This window comes from Impatiens glandulifera, chromosome 1 (genome assembly GCF_907164915.1).
Source record: "Impatiens glandulifera chromosome 1, dImpGla2.1, whole genome shotgun sequence".
NCBI classification, from domain to species: Eukaryota; Viridiplantae; Streptophyta; class Magnoliopsida; order Ericales; family Balsaminaceae; genus Impatiens; species Impatiens glandulifera.
This window is the reverse complement of record NC_061862.1, coordinates 53017245-53038368: the sequence shown is the minus strand read 5'-3', so window position 1 is coordinate 53038368 and position 21124 is coordinate 53017245. Positions and strand designations below refer to the sequence as shown.

General features: G+C 27.8%; 2 protein-coding genes across 6 annotated transcripts; one reads left to right on the top strand and one right to left on the bottom strand.

Moving 5' to 3' along the window:
• Positions 1–13957: 13957 nt before the first annotated feature.
• On the top strand, positions 13958–15400 carry LOC124927993 (CBL-interacting serine/threonine-protein kinase 12-like). The gene has a single exon (XM_047468511.1). It carries the CDS (start codon positions 13967–13969, stop codon positions 15398–15400), a length of 1434 nt encoding a protein of 477 aa, XP_047324467.1. The 5' UTR covers positions 13958–13966.
• A 1837-nt stretch (positions 15401–17237) lies between these two features.
• Positions 17238–19976, bottom strand: LOC124934867. Of its 5 annotated transcripts, XM_047475388.1 has the most exons (6): positions 19807–19976; positions 19597–19657; positions 18458–19430; positions 17678–18361; positions 17520–17589; positions 17238–17440 (listed from the first exon to the last, which is right to left on the bottom strand). In XM_047475388.1, exons 3-5 carry the CDS (start codon positions 19391–19393, stop codon positions 17551–17553), a joined length of 1659 nt encoding a protein of 552 aa, XP_047331344.1. In that variant the 5' UTR covers positions 19394–19430; positions 19597–19657; positions 19807–19976; the 3' UTR covers positions 17238–17440; positions 17520–17550. The 5 variants fall into 5 exon arrangements, with proteins under 5 accessions (XP_047331344.1, XP_047331327.1, XP_047331331.1 ...); XM_047475371.1 differs by having other exon boundaries at positions 17238–17589; positions 19732–19976; XM_047475375.1 differs by having other exon boundaries at positions 17238–17589; positions 19602–19657; positions 19732–19976.
• Positions 19977–21124: the final 1148 nt, after the last annotated feature.

Sequence of the window (21124 nt, the reverse complement as noted above, 5' to 3'; positions counted from 1 at the left end):
AATAATTTCTCTTTTTTCTCTCTTTCCTCCCACTTTTACATTTTTCAACCAATGAAGGTGATGCCACGTCATTCCCTCACCAAATTCCCTCACTAAATTCCCTCACTCTATCACTTCTCATATATTAATTATGAACATATTTTTTTGTGTTGTTAAAAGTTTAATTTTATAAAATAATATATGTTCCGACATATAAATTTTTAAAAAACAATTGCATATTTAATATACAAATGTTAACTTTAAAATAAATTATAAAATAATAATTTATTTTCTTTTTAATTAAAGGTTTGTTAGTTACTAAAATTATTATTAATAATAAATGAAAAGGTAACTAAAAGGTTAGCTTTTAATTTTTTAAAAATTGATAATTATATTTATTAATGATAATTAAAATTAATTATAATTAAAACATATGATTTCAGTTTTAAAATAATTAATTATAATATATAACTTCTTAAATTAATTAAGTAATATAATTAATAAGAATATGGTAAGATGATTATTAAATAAGAAGAGAGATCTATTTATTTTATATATTACATTTTTATCATGGTATTAAGATATCATTTTTAATATGTATATATATATGTTTGTTGACAGAGTGACTTGATTAAAAGAAAAAGAATAAATTCTTCTAATTAAAAGAAATAGCGATAAAGCTGAAGACCAAGAAGTTGAATAGATGTGTAGCTTGGATTTGAAGAGCCAAAAAGAAGACTCATAATTATGACATTAATAGAGGGCCTATTTGGTTCTAGATCTCAATAATTAGATCTTGTTTGATTTGGTCTTATAAAGAAAAATCTTAATTGATTTGAGAAACGATGTGACATATGTGCCGACATTATCGGATGCAAACGTGCAACCGAAAATAAATGTTTAAGCGGTTTCGGCCAAAAATGCTTAAACCATTATGATTTTTTTTGTAGAAATCATGTGACATGATGATGAATAATTATTTGATTAAATATTCTTATTTATTTTATAAAAATAATATGTTGAAATGAATATTTTATTTGAATCAATATTATAGTTTCTTATATAGAGTGAAGAATGAATTATATATGAATAAATATTATAATATCTTATATATAAATTATATATGAATGATTTATTCAATTAAATATTCATAATAATAGTTATCTTATCTATATATATATAATGATGTTTAATTTTTAAAGTGTCCGGATTGCCGGGTCGAGAGCTGTGGTTAATTTGGATACTTGGGTCGGATTGTGGGTTGACCCACCTTTAAATTTAAAACGGTTAAAAATAAAATTAAAAATGCTAGAGGTATGTTTCGAACTTGCAACCTAACAAAACAAATACAACTCTTTAACCAACTAGGCTACAAAGACTTTATATTTTAAATTCAACACCAAATTTGATAAACGCGAAATGTTTTAATATTAATATAAGTTCAACTTTTTAACTAACTAATCTCTATATATATAATGATGCTTAATTTTTAAAGTATCCGGATTGCCGGGTCGAGAGCTGTTGTTAATTTGGATACTTGGGTCGGATTGTGGGTTGACCCGCCTTTAAATTTAAAACGGTTAAAAATAAAATTAAAAATTCTAGAGGTATGTTTCGAACTTGCAACCTAACAAAATAAATACAACTCTTTAACCAACTAGGCTACAAAACATTTATATTTTAAATTCAACACCAAATTTGATAAACGCGGGACGATTTAATATTAATATAAGTTCAACTTTTTAACTAACTAATCTATATATATAATGATGCTTAATTTTTAAAGTGTCCGGATTGTCGGGTCGAGAGTTGTGGTTAATTTGGATACTTGGGTCGGATTGTGGGTTGACCCGCCTTTAAATTTAAAACGGTTAAAAATAAAATTAAAAATACTAGAGGTATGTTTCGAACTTGCAACCTAACAAAAACAAGTATAACTCTTTAACCAACTAGGCTACAAAGACTTTATTTTTTAAATTCAACACCAAATTTGATAAACGCGGGACGTTTTAATATTAATATAAGTTCAACTTTTTAATTAACTAATCTATATATATATAATGATGCTTAATTTTTAAAGTGTCCGGATTGCCGGGTCGAGAGCTGTGGTTAATTTGGATACTTGGTTAAGATTGTGGGTTGACCCGCCTTTAAATTTAAAACGGTTAAAAATAAAATTAAAAATGCTAGAGGTATGTTTCGAACTTGCAACCTAACAAAACAAGTACAACTCTTTAACCAACTAGGCTACAAAGACTTTATATTTTAAATTCAACACCAAATTTGATAAACGCGGGACGTTTTAATATTAATATAAGTTCAACTTTTTAACTAACTAATCTATATATATATATAATGATGCTTAATTTTTAAAGTGTCCGGATTGTCGGGTTGAGAGCTGTGGTTAATTTGGATACTTGGGTCGGATTGTGGGTTGACCCGCCTTTAAATTTAAAACGGTTAAAAATAAAATTAAAAATACTAGAGGTATGTTTCGAACTTGCAACCTAACAAATTAAAAATATTATCCGTAATTCTTTTTCACGATTTTTTATATTATTAATCGTGCAAATGCACGGGCTAAATACTAGTTAATTTAATGATAAGTATAACACAAGAATTGTGTGGAAATCTCTTGCTTAAAAAAAAACTTTAGATTTAATTTACATAGATGTGTGTTTTAAAAGGTACCAACACAGATGTGGGGAAAAATGTTTTTATTGATAACAACGCAAAGTATTATTGTGTATGTTATAATAAATAAAAGGATGATTTATTGTTAGATAAATATATTCTCTACAAAAAATAAAGGTGCGCAACTTATCATAACAAGAAAATGTCTTGTTTATATTTGCGTAGTTGTTGCTCAATTTGATTTTTTTTGAAGGTATGAAAACAAGAGACGCGTTTTTCTTTAATATTATTTTCATACAAAATGAACAAATATCTTCAAAATAAATTTTATGAAATTAATTAATAAAGAAAATTTGGCTTGTAAAGTTTTGTATAACTCATAACAATATTTACAATAATGGTATGAAAAGTCTAATCATATTTTGATTTTAACTTAAAAGTTAATAAATGTGATAATTATATATATCATAAAGACAATCAAAGTGGTTATTTTATTATGTGTCTTTATACGACATTTTTATCGTTAGAAATTGTGATAAAAATGATTAAATCCACTAAGGATGTGAGTTGCACTAAACAAGGAATTATGTTGTTATCAAATGATAAATTGATATGAAAGACTTTATGTCTACAAGTGAATATGTTTACACTTGAAAGTGCAACTATATGGGTGAAAATCTTCTAACGAAAAATATATTTTTTGTGAAATATGTAATCGTTTACACGAATACATAATAGTTCAAAGACATTTTGTCTACTAGTTAGCCATGTAAATAATATTTTCACAAAAGAATGTTTAAATGATAAGTATGTATGAATGACTATGTTTATTAGAAGATATTTTAAGATTGTCTAAAAGAAATTTTCTAATTATTGTGATAATATGAAATTAGACAAACTTAGAGTAAATGACAAATCTAGACATACACATCTTAAACATAATGTCATTAGATTGTACTCTCTAATAGAGTTATCACATTTGACTATGTTAGTCAAAGATAATATTGTGGATCCACTAACCAAAAGGTTGAATAGAGAGTTAGTTTAAAAGTCTTTTAAGACATGATTCTACTATAAGTTGGTTGGTATGAAGAAAAATCCAACCTATGCAGACTGGAGATCCCAAGAACTAAGTTCAATGGGACAACCTAATTGTACTGACTTGGAAAATTATTGTTAAGGATTAATCCTATAACGAAACAATATATATTATGATAAGGATAAGCATATCGCTTTTAATGATTCTTTGGGAGAAAAGAGATCACCTATGTGAGTGAGAAGTGGGGCCGCTTCGAAAGAATTGCACAACTCAATTCTATACCCTTTCATAGAACCAGGCACATGTTCCATGGCCTAAACAGACACAACAATGAAAGTTTAACATGTATCAGGAAAATAATTATGTGAAAGTGTGTGTTGGATTAAAGTTTTAATTGATTTAGGATAATTTATCATACTTGAGATTTCGATAAATTGATGAAATGATTTTGATAATAAATGGATAAAACTAAGTTCAATTATTGTTAGTCATATCAATTATAAAAATATATATTTAGATATCAACATCTTAAGTGTTATAAAGTAAATTTGCTCGCATGTCACGCGGGTGACTTGGGTTTGAATCTCACCAGGTGCAAATTAATAATTAGAGTTTTATTATTCCAAGCACAGCTCAAAGTTAACGCGCGCGAGTAGACGACGTCCGACTTCTAAGCGCGCGAGTAGACGACGTCTAAGATGAGTAGACGACTTCTAAGAAAAGTAGATGGTGTTTAGCAAAGCAGATGGGCGTCTAGATAGTTGGCAGTAGATGATTCGACCATTGCCTACATTGTACTACCACGATCTCAAGAATATATTCCTGTTGTACTACCCAATACATCATGGATAGTACATCTAACGGAAAGAGGACACGTGAAGAAGATTTATATGTTGGTACACTTCCGGTATAAATATCTACCCTAAGGACAACAGATGAATCGCTAAATAACACAGTTGAAGCTCTCACTCATTATCTCTGGCTTGCTCGACAGTTGGTCACAACTTGCATACAATTGAATTATTTTATGATCCAACTATCAAGATATACTCTCTCTAAAGCATTGTGTTTATAATTTTCTTGAGAGTTCTCTGTAATTCATTCACTGTTCTTTCTGTGTGAAACTTTAGTGTTATAAGTTGAACAGAGGATGTTTTGTTCAACAGAGAGTTATCTAGAAGTTCAAAATAGGCAGTTATTAAGTCATGTGATTTCTGACTGGGTTTGTGTAGTGTGTTCTATACAAATCAAAACCTTTTATTGAATATTCTTCCTGTTGAGGAAGAAGAGGTAACGTAGAAGTTTTATCTCAGAACATCCATAAAACTCTTTGTGTTCTTTATTTTATATCATTTACATTCATCTGTCTGAAGCTTCAAATCCAACAAACTATTCCGCACTTGAACTTATTCAAGTGTTTTTGAAGATTTGCGAAGAATAGAAACATATTTTAACTTCTAACAGAGTTAAATTCGAATCAAAGTTTGTAAGTTGTTAACAATAGTTAGACCCCAGCAGGGACGGACCCAGAAATTATTGTAAGGGTGGGCTTAAATTTTATTTTAATTGTTTTGTAAAACCAAATAAAATAAAATAATAGGTACAATAATGTGATTTTATCTAGTTGAAATATGTTTCTTACGATATTATTAATTATTTTAATAAATTAATTATTTATTATAAACTATTATATTACATAAAATAAATAAACATAATTTGAAAGAAAAAATATCTAAAAATTATAAAATACTCAAATAATCATATCAAATCAATCCTAAAAATAATTATCATCCAAATAATTATAATCATACAAACTCTTAGAAAATTAATAATAATGAATACATCTAGAACTTATTTGATATTAGGTATTTTATAATTTTATCCAAAATTTAAATATTTTCTTACATTTACATTTGAGTTATCTATCTCATCATTTATTTTAATAATGAAATAATAAAATATCATTTATTTAATATATTCTTTAATTTTTCTCTCTAGTATATTTAAATGGTAAATTAATTAATTAGTTTAAAAAAATTAATTGATGTAAATGTTAAATGAAATAAATATTTTGTCCAGAAACTCAAATAAAATAACATAAAATAATTAAACAAGCTCTAATATTATCACCCTTCCTCCCCCTCAAATCACACTCAAATAATCATCTATCTCAAACAAAATTACAAAATTTATATGGGTTACATATAAAAAAAATTACAAAATTTAGGGTGGGCTTAAGCCCACCCTAGCCCATATGTTCGTACGTCCCTAGACCTCAGTCTCTAATGTCAACACCGATCCTAACATTGTGTAATCGTTTACACAAATGGCAGAATAGTTCAAGCACATCGAGTATACTAATCGGCTAGTAAAGTTATATATATACTTTCATAAGGTAAGGTTCAAAGGGTTACACCTACCTATCCTATGTATGACTCAACTATTGAAACTTTCACTGGGTTAATTTTTCAATTTCTATTAATGTGGGGATTGTTGGAATTTTAAACTAATCTCATTAATTAAATAAAAATGTGAATTTGGAAAAATAAATTAAATGTAATTTAATCCAAATAAATATAAATTCATACCAAATTCAAATGTGAATATTTGGTGAAATTTAATGACATTCGATAAGATGGAATGCCAATGGATAAGATCGAATGCCAAGAGTCTTGAAATGTTAAAAGTTTAAGAATGACAGTCATTGGATGAATTATCAGCCTTTTTCCCAATATTGTTTTTCTAGACTTCATTGATTTTTCATGTAGAATAATTTTATAGGTCTTCGATTTAGGAGTCTTCATTAACTCCCTCATTGTTGCAGCAAACCATTTTACTATCACTTTATATTTATCCTTCTTGAATAAATTTCAGCCCTAGAGATAGTGAATGTGAAACTGGACTTTTGTGTTTTGCATTTTCTCTTTGCTAAGTTTCATCTCTCCTTTCTTAGTATGCATTAGGAGTTTGGTGATTTGGTTTTAGTCCAAATAAATTGGCCATTTCATTATTGTATCAAATTCACCTAAGAGATTTATTTATTTAAATCCAAAAAATATAATAGATTGGTAAAATATTTGCCATATTTATTTTAATATTTTATATATTTAACAAGATAAAAAAAAGATAAATGGGTGAAAGAAAAATCGATTTCAAATAAACTCTTAAGGTTTTAACAAAAAAATTAGTAATCTAGTGTAGGCGGAATCCAAAAGATTCGTTGTAGTAGGATTCGCAGCCATCAGATGAACGCCTGGTCTTCAATCAACATGGCAAAGCGCTCCGCGTAGCCGGTTGTAACTGAGGGAACACGCGTCTGGTTCATAAAGGCACTGCTAACACTCCGTTAGCCAGAACGCTAACGGAATGCTAACAACTGACGGACCGCAGATGGAACACCAAAAACAGACAAAACGACGTCGCTTTTGGCCCCTATCATCTTCTCCATCGCGACGCCGCGAGGATAAGAATAAACGAGCCCTGTTGATTTTGTATTTTTGGAACTCAATGTTGGTCCACTAAATGAATTCATTCAAAGCTTAAAATTACCACCTTGAGATCGTGATCATTTCCCCTACAACTGTAGGCCTCGTCACTACCTACTCCGGCGAGTTGACTAAAGAAAAGCCAAAATACATTAAATGTATTTTGGCTGATTCACGTCACTAGGCTTCCTCAACCGACTTAGGAGGAATATAAATATCATCCTCAAGTCATTCCGAAGCTAACCAACCAACACATACCTTTTTAATCGAAATTCGCCATTAAAGCTTGAAGCTTTCGATTTTTTTTTTAAATTTATGTTTAAGGCTTGGAAGTTCGGATCTGTGCATCCAGAAAACTATCATAAGGATCAATGAATGTTCTCCAATCCTTGGTAAGGTTCAAATCAATCTCTAATTCATATTTACTGTTTGAATTTGAAACTTTTATATTTCAAAATGCATAAGCTTGTATGTTTGTTGTTTATGATGTTTTATGGTTGGCAATTTATCACTATATGATTTATAAACTATCTAGATATGATGAAATCAATGAATCGATCTAACAAACAAAAAATCAAATTTGAATTTTCAAAATATAAAAAAACGGGTTTGTTATTCTTGGGTTAATTCGATCGAATCACGGCCAAGAAAGTTTTCCAACATTATTGTAATGATGTTTGGCAACCATTTGGATCATGTTTGATCTATCCCGATCATGTTTGATCAAAATCAAAATTTCAAAATAAAATGAAAATTTTGATTTCTTGAATCGGTCAAAACGAACGGTCAATGTTCTTGTTTTGGTATCAATCAAGTATATGTGTTATAAGGATCAAACAAGAACACTAGTTGTTCGTTTTGACCAATTCAATAACTTAAAATTTTCATCATTTTTAAAATTTTGATTTTGATCAAACATGATCATGTTGGATCAAACATAATCCAAACAATCATGTTGGGAAGCTTTCTGGGCTGTGATTCAACAGAATTAACCCAAGAACAGCAAACCAATTTTTTTATTTGAAATTCAAATTTTGGTTTTTGTTATTTAGATCGGTTCTATCATATCTAGATAGTTCTTAAATGATCCTATGATTAATTTCCTTCCAAAAAAAACACCATGAACCGCCGCCATACAATTTTTTGTAATTTGAAATATAAATGTTTTAAATTTAAACTGTAAATATGAATTAGAAAATGATTTGAATCATGTCAAAGATTTTTAAATAATTTGTTATATACATATATATATTTAATATGTAATTATATAAATTAAAAAATAATTATATTAATATTGAAAGATTGGAGCACATGACCACTAGTTGTGGTCTGATCGTTCATCTTACATTATATTTATCATGAAAGAATAAACTAAAATAATATTATCTAAATATATTCATTCTTTTGATCTATTATCTTGAATTTAGAGATATCTAATCACTCACCGTATATACCCTCACTTTGAATATTGTATACTACCTAACTTATCATTATTGGACAATTTACACTCCATTTATAATGGTTTCCCAAATTAACCTTGTTTGATGTTCAACTTTCCAAACTAATCTAATTTGTTCATTTATTCCCAAACTAACCTAGTTTACTGTTTAAACTCATTTTTTTATTTTTATTTTTTTAATTACATTTAAAATTCATTATATATATATATAGATATATATTTTTAAACTATTATTTTTTATAAATTTGATATATTCAAATTATTATTTGTATAAACTAAATTATTTATATTTTGATATATATTTTAAATTTTTATTTTTATAAATTTGATTATTTATATTTTCTTATATAATTTAAATTTGATTATTTATATTTTAATATATATATTTACATTTTAATTATTATTTATATAGTGTAGCAAATATTTCTTTAATCATTCTATTAAATAATTGATAAATACTAATAAATTTAAAATATTTTAACTATAAAAATATAATAATTAATTATTCATAAAAACAATTACCATCATCATTTATTTAATAATATTAAACCCTAAACCCTTGAAAGGAAGGTATAACTGGAAGTTATTAATTGCAATGAGATCTAATTCCAATACCCACTTGCTTATGCTTTAGTCAATGAAGAAACAACTACCAATTGGTCATGGTTTCTACGTCGTCTTCGTAGATTTATATGTCGAAGTAGAACGGGAGTGTGCATAATTTCAGACCGTCATGCTGGAATCATTTAAATTATATATGAAAATATAAATAATCAAATTTATAAAAATAATATTTAAAATATATATCAAACTATAAATAATTTAGTTTATACAAATAATAATTTAAATATATCAAATTTATAAAAATAATAATTTAAAAAATAATATCTATATATATATAATGAATTTTAAATGTAATAAAAACTGAGTTTGAACATTAAACTAGGTTAGGTTAGTTTGAAAATGAATGAACAAACTAAGTTAGTTTGAGAAGTTGAACACCAAATAAGGTTACTTTGGGAAACCACCCCTCTCTTTGAGTATTTTGTTCAAAATTGGACCATCAATCCTTAATCCCTCAAATTTACACCACATATACAACTCTTTCGTCGTTAACGGTCACATTATACCCTCGTTTTGAGAATTTTAATCTAATTCGAACCATTATTCTCTTAAATCCCTTAAATTCGCACCTATCTTTCATACTATTTTTTGTCATTTTAATTTTTATAATACCCTTCTAAACATTTTCACCCACAATATATTTAAATAAAATTAAACTGATTTATTTGACTATTTGTCTTCTTTTTATGAGTTTTTAAATAAATAATTATATATAATCAATAATTTTATTTGTATTAATTATTTTATAAATATATATATATATATAATAACTTATTTAAAAATAATTCGTAAAATATTTACATAAAAATAAATTTATTTATTTGATTATTTATCTCACATTTTAGTTTATAAAAAAAATATATAAATTTAATTCAATAATCACGTGTAATGATTAAATTGTTCACATTTTAAACTTAAGATAGTGATAAATTAATTTTTATATATGTGATATATATAATTATTTATTAAAAATAATTAAAAAAGAAATTAATATGTATTAATTGTTATTTTAAATATATATATATATATATATATATATATATATATATATATAATTAAAAAAACATTTTGTATAAACTATTAGACTTATATTTAAATAAATCAAATTATTTATGAACCCGATAATATAAGCCAATCTAAAATTAAATATATAAATATAAATATATATATATATATATATATATATATATATATATATATATATATATATATATATATATATATATATATATATATATATATTAGTTCACACCTTCGATATCTAATTTCAGAACTTTAATGTGTCAATTTTAATGATATTTGTTTTTTATTTTGTTCTCTATAAAATTTACAAAGTTTGGAATATTTTTGAAGGACCCAGGCCCCGAGAATGAAAGAAAAAAAATGGGAGAGTGAAGACCGTTGAGTTATTATTATTTAATTAATTTTAACGATACATATTTATTTAATATAATTTTTAAATTTATCTGCACAATTTATTTGTTGTTCCACAATATTTGTAATTTGGTAGTTTTTATTTTTTTCCAATTTTTTAAAATGAGTTCATACGTATTTTGTATTATCTGATAATTAAATATCCTTAAATTATTATTTTAATTGTGACAATAAGTTTGATTAAGTTGATTGTAACTATGATAACTTTGTATTTGTTTTGTTTCATGATTTTTAATATAGTCAATATTAACATTTTTATTTTATTTGTTGAAGATTAAAATTTTGAAAATAATTTTTGTCTAACATTTATTTTTGGACAAAATTGTATGTTTACATAATATTTTTGTGAGAAAATATTTGTATCTAAATATTAATCATAAATAAAATACAATATTATAGAAGTAAAAGTCATTATTATTATTATTATTATATATATATATATATATATATATATATATATATATATATATATATATATATGAATAAATAATATGTACGCATCTAGATGTTTTAATAGTGTTAAAGTTATGTGAAGGTAGAAAATGAGTGCTAAACAATTATGTTATTTTGTTACGAATTTATTAAATAATACTAAAAATAATTGTTTAAAAAGTAATCCAAAAAAAAATACACAAGTAATTTTTTTAAACTAAGTATTTTAAATAGATTTAATTATAGGTCTTATTTCAAAATATTTTATTAATTTTTTAATCTGTTATTAACCTTCTTCCTTTTATTTATTTTGACTTTTGACCGTTCATGGATAATATCAAAACTTAGCAACAAATTAAAAAAAAATGATTCATTTGGAAATATTGTTGAGTTTTATTATGGATCTGATAACAAATAAATTTGTAATTTGTCTCTAAGTCATTTCAAATGAGTTTATTTCTTGGTAAAAAAATGTTCAAATTAATTCAATAATATAAAAAATGTTTTCAAATAAACTAACCATATATTGTACATTTTGATAAATTTGGATAAGATTGTTTTTATATAATGGGTAGCAGTAATACTATCTAGTATACAACATTGCTGTCCATTTTCCCTTTTAATTGAAATATTAAACCTTTAATTTTTGTTATTATAAACAATTTTATTTAGTTGAATTTGGATATAATTATTTGTTTGCCTAACCAATTATAATTATAAAATAATAGTGTTATACCCTTTTGACATGTTAAATTTAACCAGGTCGATATAAATAGATCACACGTGTCTATTCAAATTTGGATTTGAGAATTTTGTTGGGATAATTTATAAAAAAGTTGACTTATTTTAAATATATAAATATATGTTTAAATAATAGTTTTAGAAAAATAGAAAAATTATATATATATATATATATATATATATATATATTAGTTAAATTTAATTAACCCAATTAATGATAGAATAAATAAAAGAATGATAGAATTATTTACATAGAACAATATTTTAAATATATATGAAAAATGTAAAATTAATTTGAATTAGTATTCTCATATTTGCTTGCAACGATACCTTTTTATCAATCCGGTCGGTTCTGAACCCGGTCTAATGAAGAAGGTGAACCGGGCTCACCGGCTTACTAATGTTAAGTTTTGTCATAGCCGTCCGATAAAATTGAAATCAAGAGCGGAGGAAGTGGCCACGTAATGCTCATTGTCACACGCATCCCACGTGTTCACACGTCTACAAAGTCAACAGGAAGGATGACAGTTGACAATTTCATCGTCATCAAGTCATTTTCATATTTTATTTTGACTTTTCATTATTATATAATTCTCATCATGTTCTATATACTATTTTATTAATTTTATAATTCCTAATTAAATTCATTTTAATTTTATAATAATAAAATAAATGATATATTTTTTTAATAAAATGACTCATCTTGTTTTTATTAAGACAAGACAAATATAGTTATTATTTAAGAGGTTCTCATTTAACGTGAAGTCAGAAATTAAGAGTTTGTGTTAGATTTTAACCATTTTAATTATTAAATCTCAATTCACCCCTTAAAATATTTTTATTTTTATTTTTTCAAATTTAAATTTTAAATACAAACATATTTTATAATAATTAACTAAATAAAATTCAATTTTTTGTTTTATTTTTAAATTTGAACTCCATGTTAGGTAAATTGATATTTTCGATTTTTTTTCAAACTTTACAATTTAGGCTTCTTATGGTTAAAGTTATAAAAAAAAATAAGATTTTGGACAAAATTTCATCTTGTATTTAACATTAACAATAAGAAGTCCAAAAAATCTTAAAATTTCAATTTATCCCTAACCTCAATTTAACAATTCCACTATTATTCTTTTATCAAATAATTATTTTTTTATTATAAAAACCCACTAAAATTTTTCAAATTACCAAATATCAATAAAATTTAAAATCTTATTTGATAAAAATATAAATTATTTAAATTACTAAAATAACTTCTTTAAATAGTCTAAATATTTTTAATATATTGATTCATTGTATATTCCTTAAAAAATTTACTTGCATTAAAATAAAATAAAAAATTAATTAAACTATATAAATTAAATCAAATCAAAATAACCATATACCAATATACTATAGCTATAAGATCTCAAAGTTATTTATTATTAATTTTAAATATTGTTATATAAAAAATGTTAATAATAAAAAAACATAAAGTACATACCTAGCTGTTAGGAAAAACTAAATTAAAAATTCATAACAAATGTGATAAAAAAAAAAAAAAAAACTTTAAGAATAATTAGTATGAGATCTAAATGATCAAAACAAATCATCAGAAGTTTCATTTATATAAAACTCTATTATTATATTTGCAATCAATTTCTAAATAGCTAACTAGCTAAGATGATGTTAAATTATCCAAAAGAAACCTAATTATATACCTTAATATTCTTGGTCATGATTTTCTGGTTTTGCTTATATGACTTGGAACTCATCTAGTAAAATAAGTTTTGTGTTTTTTTGTCGGTATAAATTGATTGACTTTTTTTTTATATAAATAATTAATATTAAAAAAAAAAAGTCAATTTGTCCATATCTTTAAAAAAAGACATAATGGCCGTTTGCCCTTGTTCCTGTTTCCGGCAGTTGAGTCCTTGAAAGGGCAGAAAGATATTTTAACGCCGGCGACGCAGTCGTCTCTCCGCCGCCGGCTTCCTTATAAATTATAGATCTCTTCTTCAAACTCCCATTTATTGTGATCATCTTTATTATAAATTTACTCATTCAATGCAAAATCCTCAAATTGATCTTTCAACCCAAATGGCAAACGTCGATTTAACTGTGGCGCCGGCGCCGGCGACGGCGAGTTCATCTAGACAGATGGTGGAATCGTCAAAAGTCTTACTTCACGGAAAATACGTTCTCGGCGATCTCCTAGGTCAAGGAGCTTTCGCCAAGGTCTACCATGCCCGAAACGTGAAAACGCAAGAAAGCGTGGCGATTAAGATAATAGACAAGGAAAAAATCCTAAAACGCGGCTTAATCTCCCACATAAAACGCGAGATCGCCATCCTCCGCCGCGTCCGTCACCCAAACATCGTCCGATTATTCGAAGTAATGGCGACCAAAACAAAAATCTACTTCGTAATGGAATACGTAAGAGGCGGCGAACTTTTCAACAAAGTAGCCATGGGTCGATTAAAAGAAGACATCGCTCGTAAATATTTCCAACAGCTCATCTCCGCCGTCGCGTTCTGCCATAATCGCGGCGTTTATCACCGCGATCTCAAACCTGAAAATCTACTCCTAGACGAAAACGGCGATCTTAAAGTATCTGATTTCGGACTCAGCTGCGTTTCAGACGGAACACAACAAGATGGGTTATTTCATACGTTTTGTGGAACTCCGGCGTACGTAGCGCCGGAAGTTCTCGCCGGAAAAGGATATGATGCAAGTAAAGCAGATATATGGTCTTGTGGAGTTATTCTGTTCGTACTCATGGCTGGTTATTTACCATTCCGTGATTTTAACTTAATTTCAATGTATAGAAAGATCTATAAAGGCGAATTCCGATGCCCCAGATGGTTTTCACCTCCGATGACTCGATTGCTTAATAAATTACTCCGAACAAATCCCCAAACAAGAATCACAATACCCGAAATCATGAAAAATAAATGGTTTAAAAAAGGGTTCAAACACGTTAAGTTCTACATTGACGGCGATAAAATGTGCAGCGTGGAGGAAGAAGACGATGAAAACGACCCCGGGTCAGATTCCAACACCGACAATGAAACCGAGGAGGTTGTCGTTATAAAAAAGAAACCCCGTTTGATCCCCCGTTTGATCGGAAACTTACCAAGACCGATGAGTTTAAACGCGTTTGACATAATATCATTCTCATCTAGCTTTGATTTGTCTGGTTTATTCGAAGACGGCGGTGGTGAAGGAGAACGGTTTGTTTCAGGGGCGCCGGTGACTAAGATTATATCGAAATTGGAAGAGATAGCTAAAGTTGTGAGCTTTGGAGTGAGGAAGAATGAGAAAGATTGTAAAGTGTGTTTTGAAGGTTCTAGAAAGATTGGGGTTAAAGGGTCGCCGTTGAGGATTGCGGCGGAGATATTTGAGTTAACGCCGGAGTTGAGAATGGTGGAGGTGAAGAAGAAAGGAGGTGATAAAGGAGAATATAAAGAGTTTTATCAAAGAAAATTGAAACCTGGTTTATTGACACTTAATAGTTCTAAACAAGAATCTGATCAATTTAAACTTTTGAATTTGAATGTTGATGATTCACGTTTGCCTTCTGATACTGAATAATTTGTTTTGATTTAAAGATCATTCTTTTATTTTTGATTTAGGAGTTTGTGTGAAGGGAAATGAGTGGTTGTTTGAAACTCATTAAAAAAAAAGAGTGGTGGTATGTATAAAAATCTAATTATGGTAGTTGATAAATTCAATTATTCATATCATAATAATGTAAGTATATTTATACTTGGTCACGATTATTTGGTTTTGTTTTGCATTTGTTAAGTTGTTTATATGAATTGGAATTGTTTTGGAAATATAATTATGTAATTTCTGTGTTAGAAATTTACTTTTTACCAAATTGATATAAAGGTTGTTTTCAATTAGGCTCATTTGTCACAAAATTCCTATTTCATGCATGAAAATCTATATTTGTTAATTGTTATGATTATATAGCATACAAGTTTGGAAATTTTTGTAAAAGTTTAAAAAATAATCATATATAGTCCAAAAATAATTTTACAATAATTGTAAGAAAAAAAATATCATTCATAGGTTTACTCTTTGGATTTGAAGGATTTGAAGTATTGGAATATGGGAAGCGCTTTCTTTTCATAGAAAAATAATCAGTTTAATTCAATTTGTTATATAATTAATTAATTAATAATACAAACTAACACCTATAAAATTAATATAAATAATTGATGATTTAGTTTACAAATTTTATGAACAATTTATAAAATTAAAATTCTATATGAAGAAAATATAACGATTATGTAATTAGTTAATGGTCACCTCAAAGACAACATTATTTGAATTTTTAAACGATAAGAATTGAGAGTCTCTAAAAGAAAAAGAAAAAAAAAAAATAGTCAATTATTTTTTGTTTGTAGATTTAAAAATTTTCATTTTCATGTCTCATTGACAATTCCCGGTCTTTAAATCGATAGTGATTGATTTTTAGATTTGATGGGTTACATTGACTAATCTGATTTGGATTTAGATCCCAAATGTCCTTATAGTTCACCTACTAAGAATTTGTGTACAAATTATTTTATTGCTCTTATATTCACATCAACTTACTCTATTTTGAAAATTACAAATGAATACCTACATTCTACCTACATAAGCCAACAACATTATTATTACTCATCATAATATGTTTCTATTTATATCCTTTTAAAATAAAGTTACTAAAACTAATAATTAGTTCTTAAATAAATAGGTGACACCAAAACCTAAGGTAGTTGGTTGTGTTATCTTGTTTCTATTATGTATTTTCTCTTGGGACTTAAGTTTGTGTTTTAGTGTTAGGTGTGAGGGCGAGTACAAATTAGACTTTTTAATGTCAAGTTGACAAGACCATGATCTATTACAATTTAAGTGTGTTTTCAAAGTGACATTTCTCAAAAAGAATCTTCAATTTGTTTTTGTTCTAAATAACTTCTTTTTGGAGCTTGTTCTATATATTGGGTTATTGGAAGGATTTTACCTAAAAATTCAAATTAATCACATCTCCTTTATTTTCATAATCAAATCATTATATTCATTAAACAAAATATCAATTTACCCCTTATTTAAATATTTTTATAATTTTATTATTCATCAAAGATAAGAATATTTAGATATTGTATACTTAAAAAACCAAATTTTTTTCCAAATCAGTTTAAAAGAAAACAGTTTTTATCCAAAAAAAAAAAAAAAACCACAAACAAGAACTAAAAATCAAACCCTAACCCATTCCCATTTTGAGTACTAATTCTAGAGAGGGCACAAAAAAAACAGAAGGTGGCAATGTTGAGCAAAATTAGGGAGAAAATAAATGAAATTTGACTAGTGGATAAAGGGGGATGGATAAAACAAGTACTATATTTAGGAGATTCATGAAATTCAATTACATAATTATGAATGTCATGCAAAACAAAAACATATTTCCTCAAGAAAGCTGAGAATCATAAAAATTGCTACAGCATATCTTGGACTTGAATACTTGATCAAGCAAGATGTTTGATTAGTATTACAATGAAAACAAATTTCTCTCATTGTGATTGTTTGTTCAGAATGATCTGTTTCTCTACCTGTCTTAGTTGTGAAGGAGAGAATTTCCCCCACCTAATTTACAGAAATGACCAAACCACAAATAAGAACACACACACATACACATAAACACACACACAAACAAGCAACACACCTTCCAGAAATGCAAAACAGAGATAGTCCTTTTAAGCTTTGGAGTGTTGAGAAATGCGAGGAATTAACTCCTGTCAAATATGGAAACACAAATCAACCCCCATCAACCATAACAGCTACAAAAAGCAAGAAACATTCAAAAAGTGAAAAAAGAAGTACCTCAGAATAGCGGACATGATCATGTTGTTTGTTAGATGTTTTAACAATAGTTTCCCACTTGCTATTGGGGTTTGACACCACATTATCTTTCTGTTTTTTGGAATGAGACTGAAATGGACTCTTCAAGGAAGGTATTGTCCGCCATAGCCAAGATTCAGATGGTGATTTCGGCAATGGAGGTGTAAGTTCTGACCTGGACTCTACAACAACAGTCTGTACCTCCTCTGGAATACCGGAGGAACCTAATTGCAGGCTTGCAGCTCTAGACTTTATGCTACGATCTTGATAAAATATTTCTGCCATGATAGCTTCATCAATAGATTCTTCATCCTCTAACGATGAAAAAACTTTGGGGTAAGAATGCATTATCGAGTTTGTGATGTTTGGAGTTATTGGAGCAGATGGTTGAAGGTTTTTAAAGGTGTTAACTTCAGAGTTACGAACAATTTTAGGCACGCTAACGAATCCATTACCACGAAATGGTGATGGAGGTTTCTGATTTCTGTATGGAGATATTGTTCTTTGTGCGTTATTTCGATATGGATATGATCCAACTCTTGTCTGTAATTCACCTGAGAGATTCAATCGATTGGATCCAGAAGATGGATTCTTCTTTGGTATTGGAAATTCCTGTGATTTTGATCCAGGTCTCATCTTTTGCACATTACCCGTATTCAATGAATTCTGCAAAATAAAATAAAATAATAGTGTGATGATGAGCTTTTTTTTCTTGACTCTATGATCTCTTAGTTCAAAAACTTTACATAAAGATGAAGATACCTTATCAGACAACAGAGGTAATGGTCCACTGTGTGTGGTTCTAGACATCCTGTTAACTTCTTTGGCAGGACAAGGAGTAGGCACCACATGCTTCCTCGATTTCAAACCAGGGATTTGCTTCAATAGGCAGAGAGAATTTATTTTGCGAATTTTTGCAAATAGACCACGTAATTTGGCTGGCTTTTTTATCGAATCAATGCAATTATCATCATCATCGTTGTGGTCGGTTTCTGGATCCTCTGTTTCTTGATTTTGTTTCTGCAAACTGGTGTTGGGATTGTTCGGTTTAGTTGTAGGAGGAGAAGGTTTTCTTTGTTCAGCAATCTTTTCCGGTTGTTTGGGTTGGTCGAGTGGTCCAGAGAGTTGTCCAGAATGCTTTCGAGAAACATACTGTGGTGGATCAATGACCATAGCCTTTGCTGCTGGTAAGAATCGCATCATCATGAAATCTCGAGTTTGTAAATCAGTTGAAAAAGTTCTACTTGATCTCGGTTCTGCACTTCCATTGCCACTCAACCCACTTAAACTGCAATCAAACGAAAATGATTCTGTTGGGGAACGTGTCTCAAGTGCATCAGAATACATTTCATCTGCACTTTCTTGATTGGAATCATATGGAGAAGTTGCTGCAACTTGTGACTTCTTCTTCATTAGATTCCTTTCATCCAGTAATCTTGGAGTACTTGCAGACTCAACCGGCGACTCAGACTCAACAGCTTCCTGTTCTTCTTTGGGTCTTCCAGGAATCTTTTCCCAGAAAAAAGGGACAGCCCCTGGCTTGGAAACCCGAGTTAAATCTTTTTCAGGCGTGTACAAAGGAGCAGAATTTAGTCTGGGGGGAATATTCTTCTTGGTGCCCCATTCATCTGGCAGTTGCGAAGGTATACGCCTCACAGATAACAATGGCCTATCTAAATGCAACTGTTTTTTCTCCATTGCTAATCAATCCCCAGATCTAAACAAGAATCAATGACTGCAAAATGGAGAATATATTATCCACATTTTGAAGAAGTATCTAAAAGTATAAACAAAACCCAAGAAGCAGGGATATGTAAATTGAGTTATCAGAATCATTCTGAACCTAGATTGAGTAACATTTCGCCAGATTATCAGTTAACAAGTTCAAAATTCAAACAAACCTTACAAATCAACGGAGTAGGTACAGTAGTTCTTTAATGCAGATCAAAGCTCCGATTTTTTCTGCAAAGCAAGAACAATAGGAGTTAATTCCACATGGGTTATGGATAAGTAGTAAGAAAACATGAATAGATTACATTTTGATCGGAGAAAATGGGGGGAAATGAATCAAAAGAAAGGAAACATTAGGAGAATGCGAAGAGTGGAGTAACCTAGTGCAGGAAGGTCCCCTTTTTGGTGGTTTGAGAGCGGGAATGACGGCGAGAGTTGAGGAAAATGGGGAAAAAGCATTGGAGAATGCGAAGAAGAGAGAAGATAGATGGGGCCAGAGGATAAATCTGCCTTTGATTACGCATGTGCTTTTCTTCCGTGACTTTATGTCTTCTTCTTCTTCTCTACTTTGTTGATTTTCTTCTTTTCATTCTTTAATACCACTTTCTCATATAAACCATTTTTAATTTTTTTTAAAGACATATTTTCAAAACCAAATTCTTTATTTAATTTGACAAATTGAAACCATGTAAAGAGTTGGTTTACCAAATTTCAACCCAAATTTAATAATTTAGATTAATCAATTATAGTATATTTAAGTTTGGTTTGAGTTAAAATTGTTTTATTTGAATAACCCAAGCAAGATTCTTAGTTGATGTATTAGATTTTGTGCATAACATAATCTTATTTAAGTTTGATTCGAATTAAAATTGTTTTATTCAAATAATCAAAATAAGATTCTTAGTTGATTTAGTGGATTATGTGTCTACTATATTTTAATTTTTTTTATGTTTGATTTGAGTTAAAATCATTTTATTTGAATTATCCAAATAAGATTCTTAATTGATTATTTGCATTAAGAGGAATTTTTTATGCTTGTGTTGGCTTTGACAATATTTTTATATAAACTATGATGCTATGACATTGTTATAAAAATAATGATAATATTATAATTATTTTGAATAACATAATAGGCACTATGTTAACAATGTAAAAATTGTTGTGAATTGTCACTAAAATAGTCGAAAATTAAGTGTTTTAAAATAAAAATAAAGGAATTTGTCTATTCTAATTGTATTTATTTAAAATTTAAAATTTAAAATTGTAATATTATACATAATTATAATTATAAATGTACATAGTTAAAATAGTCAATAATATGATGATAAAAAACTAATATCACGAAAATTATCACGATGAGCAATCAAATAATTATCGATAGCAATTTATCGTCTTTTAAAATAAATTATATAAAAATAAATAAAATTGTGTACTAAATAGAGTCATGTCTGTATGCTAGTTATCCTTATTTAAAAAAAGTGACAATCGTGGTTTCTAGAAAAAACAAAATCACGGATATAATTTTTATTTAGAATGACTTAAATGATAGTGAAAGTCATAACTTTATGGTGTAAGTTAGATTACTACATTAAAAATAAATACCCAAAAACTTTTTATAGAGATATTTAATATATTTCACTAAAAACGTTTCACTTTATTTATTTATATATAACAATTGAAATTCCTCAAATTCTTTTA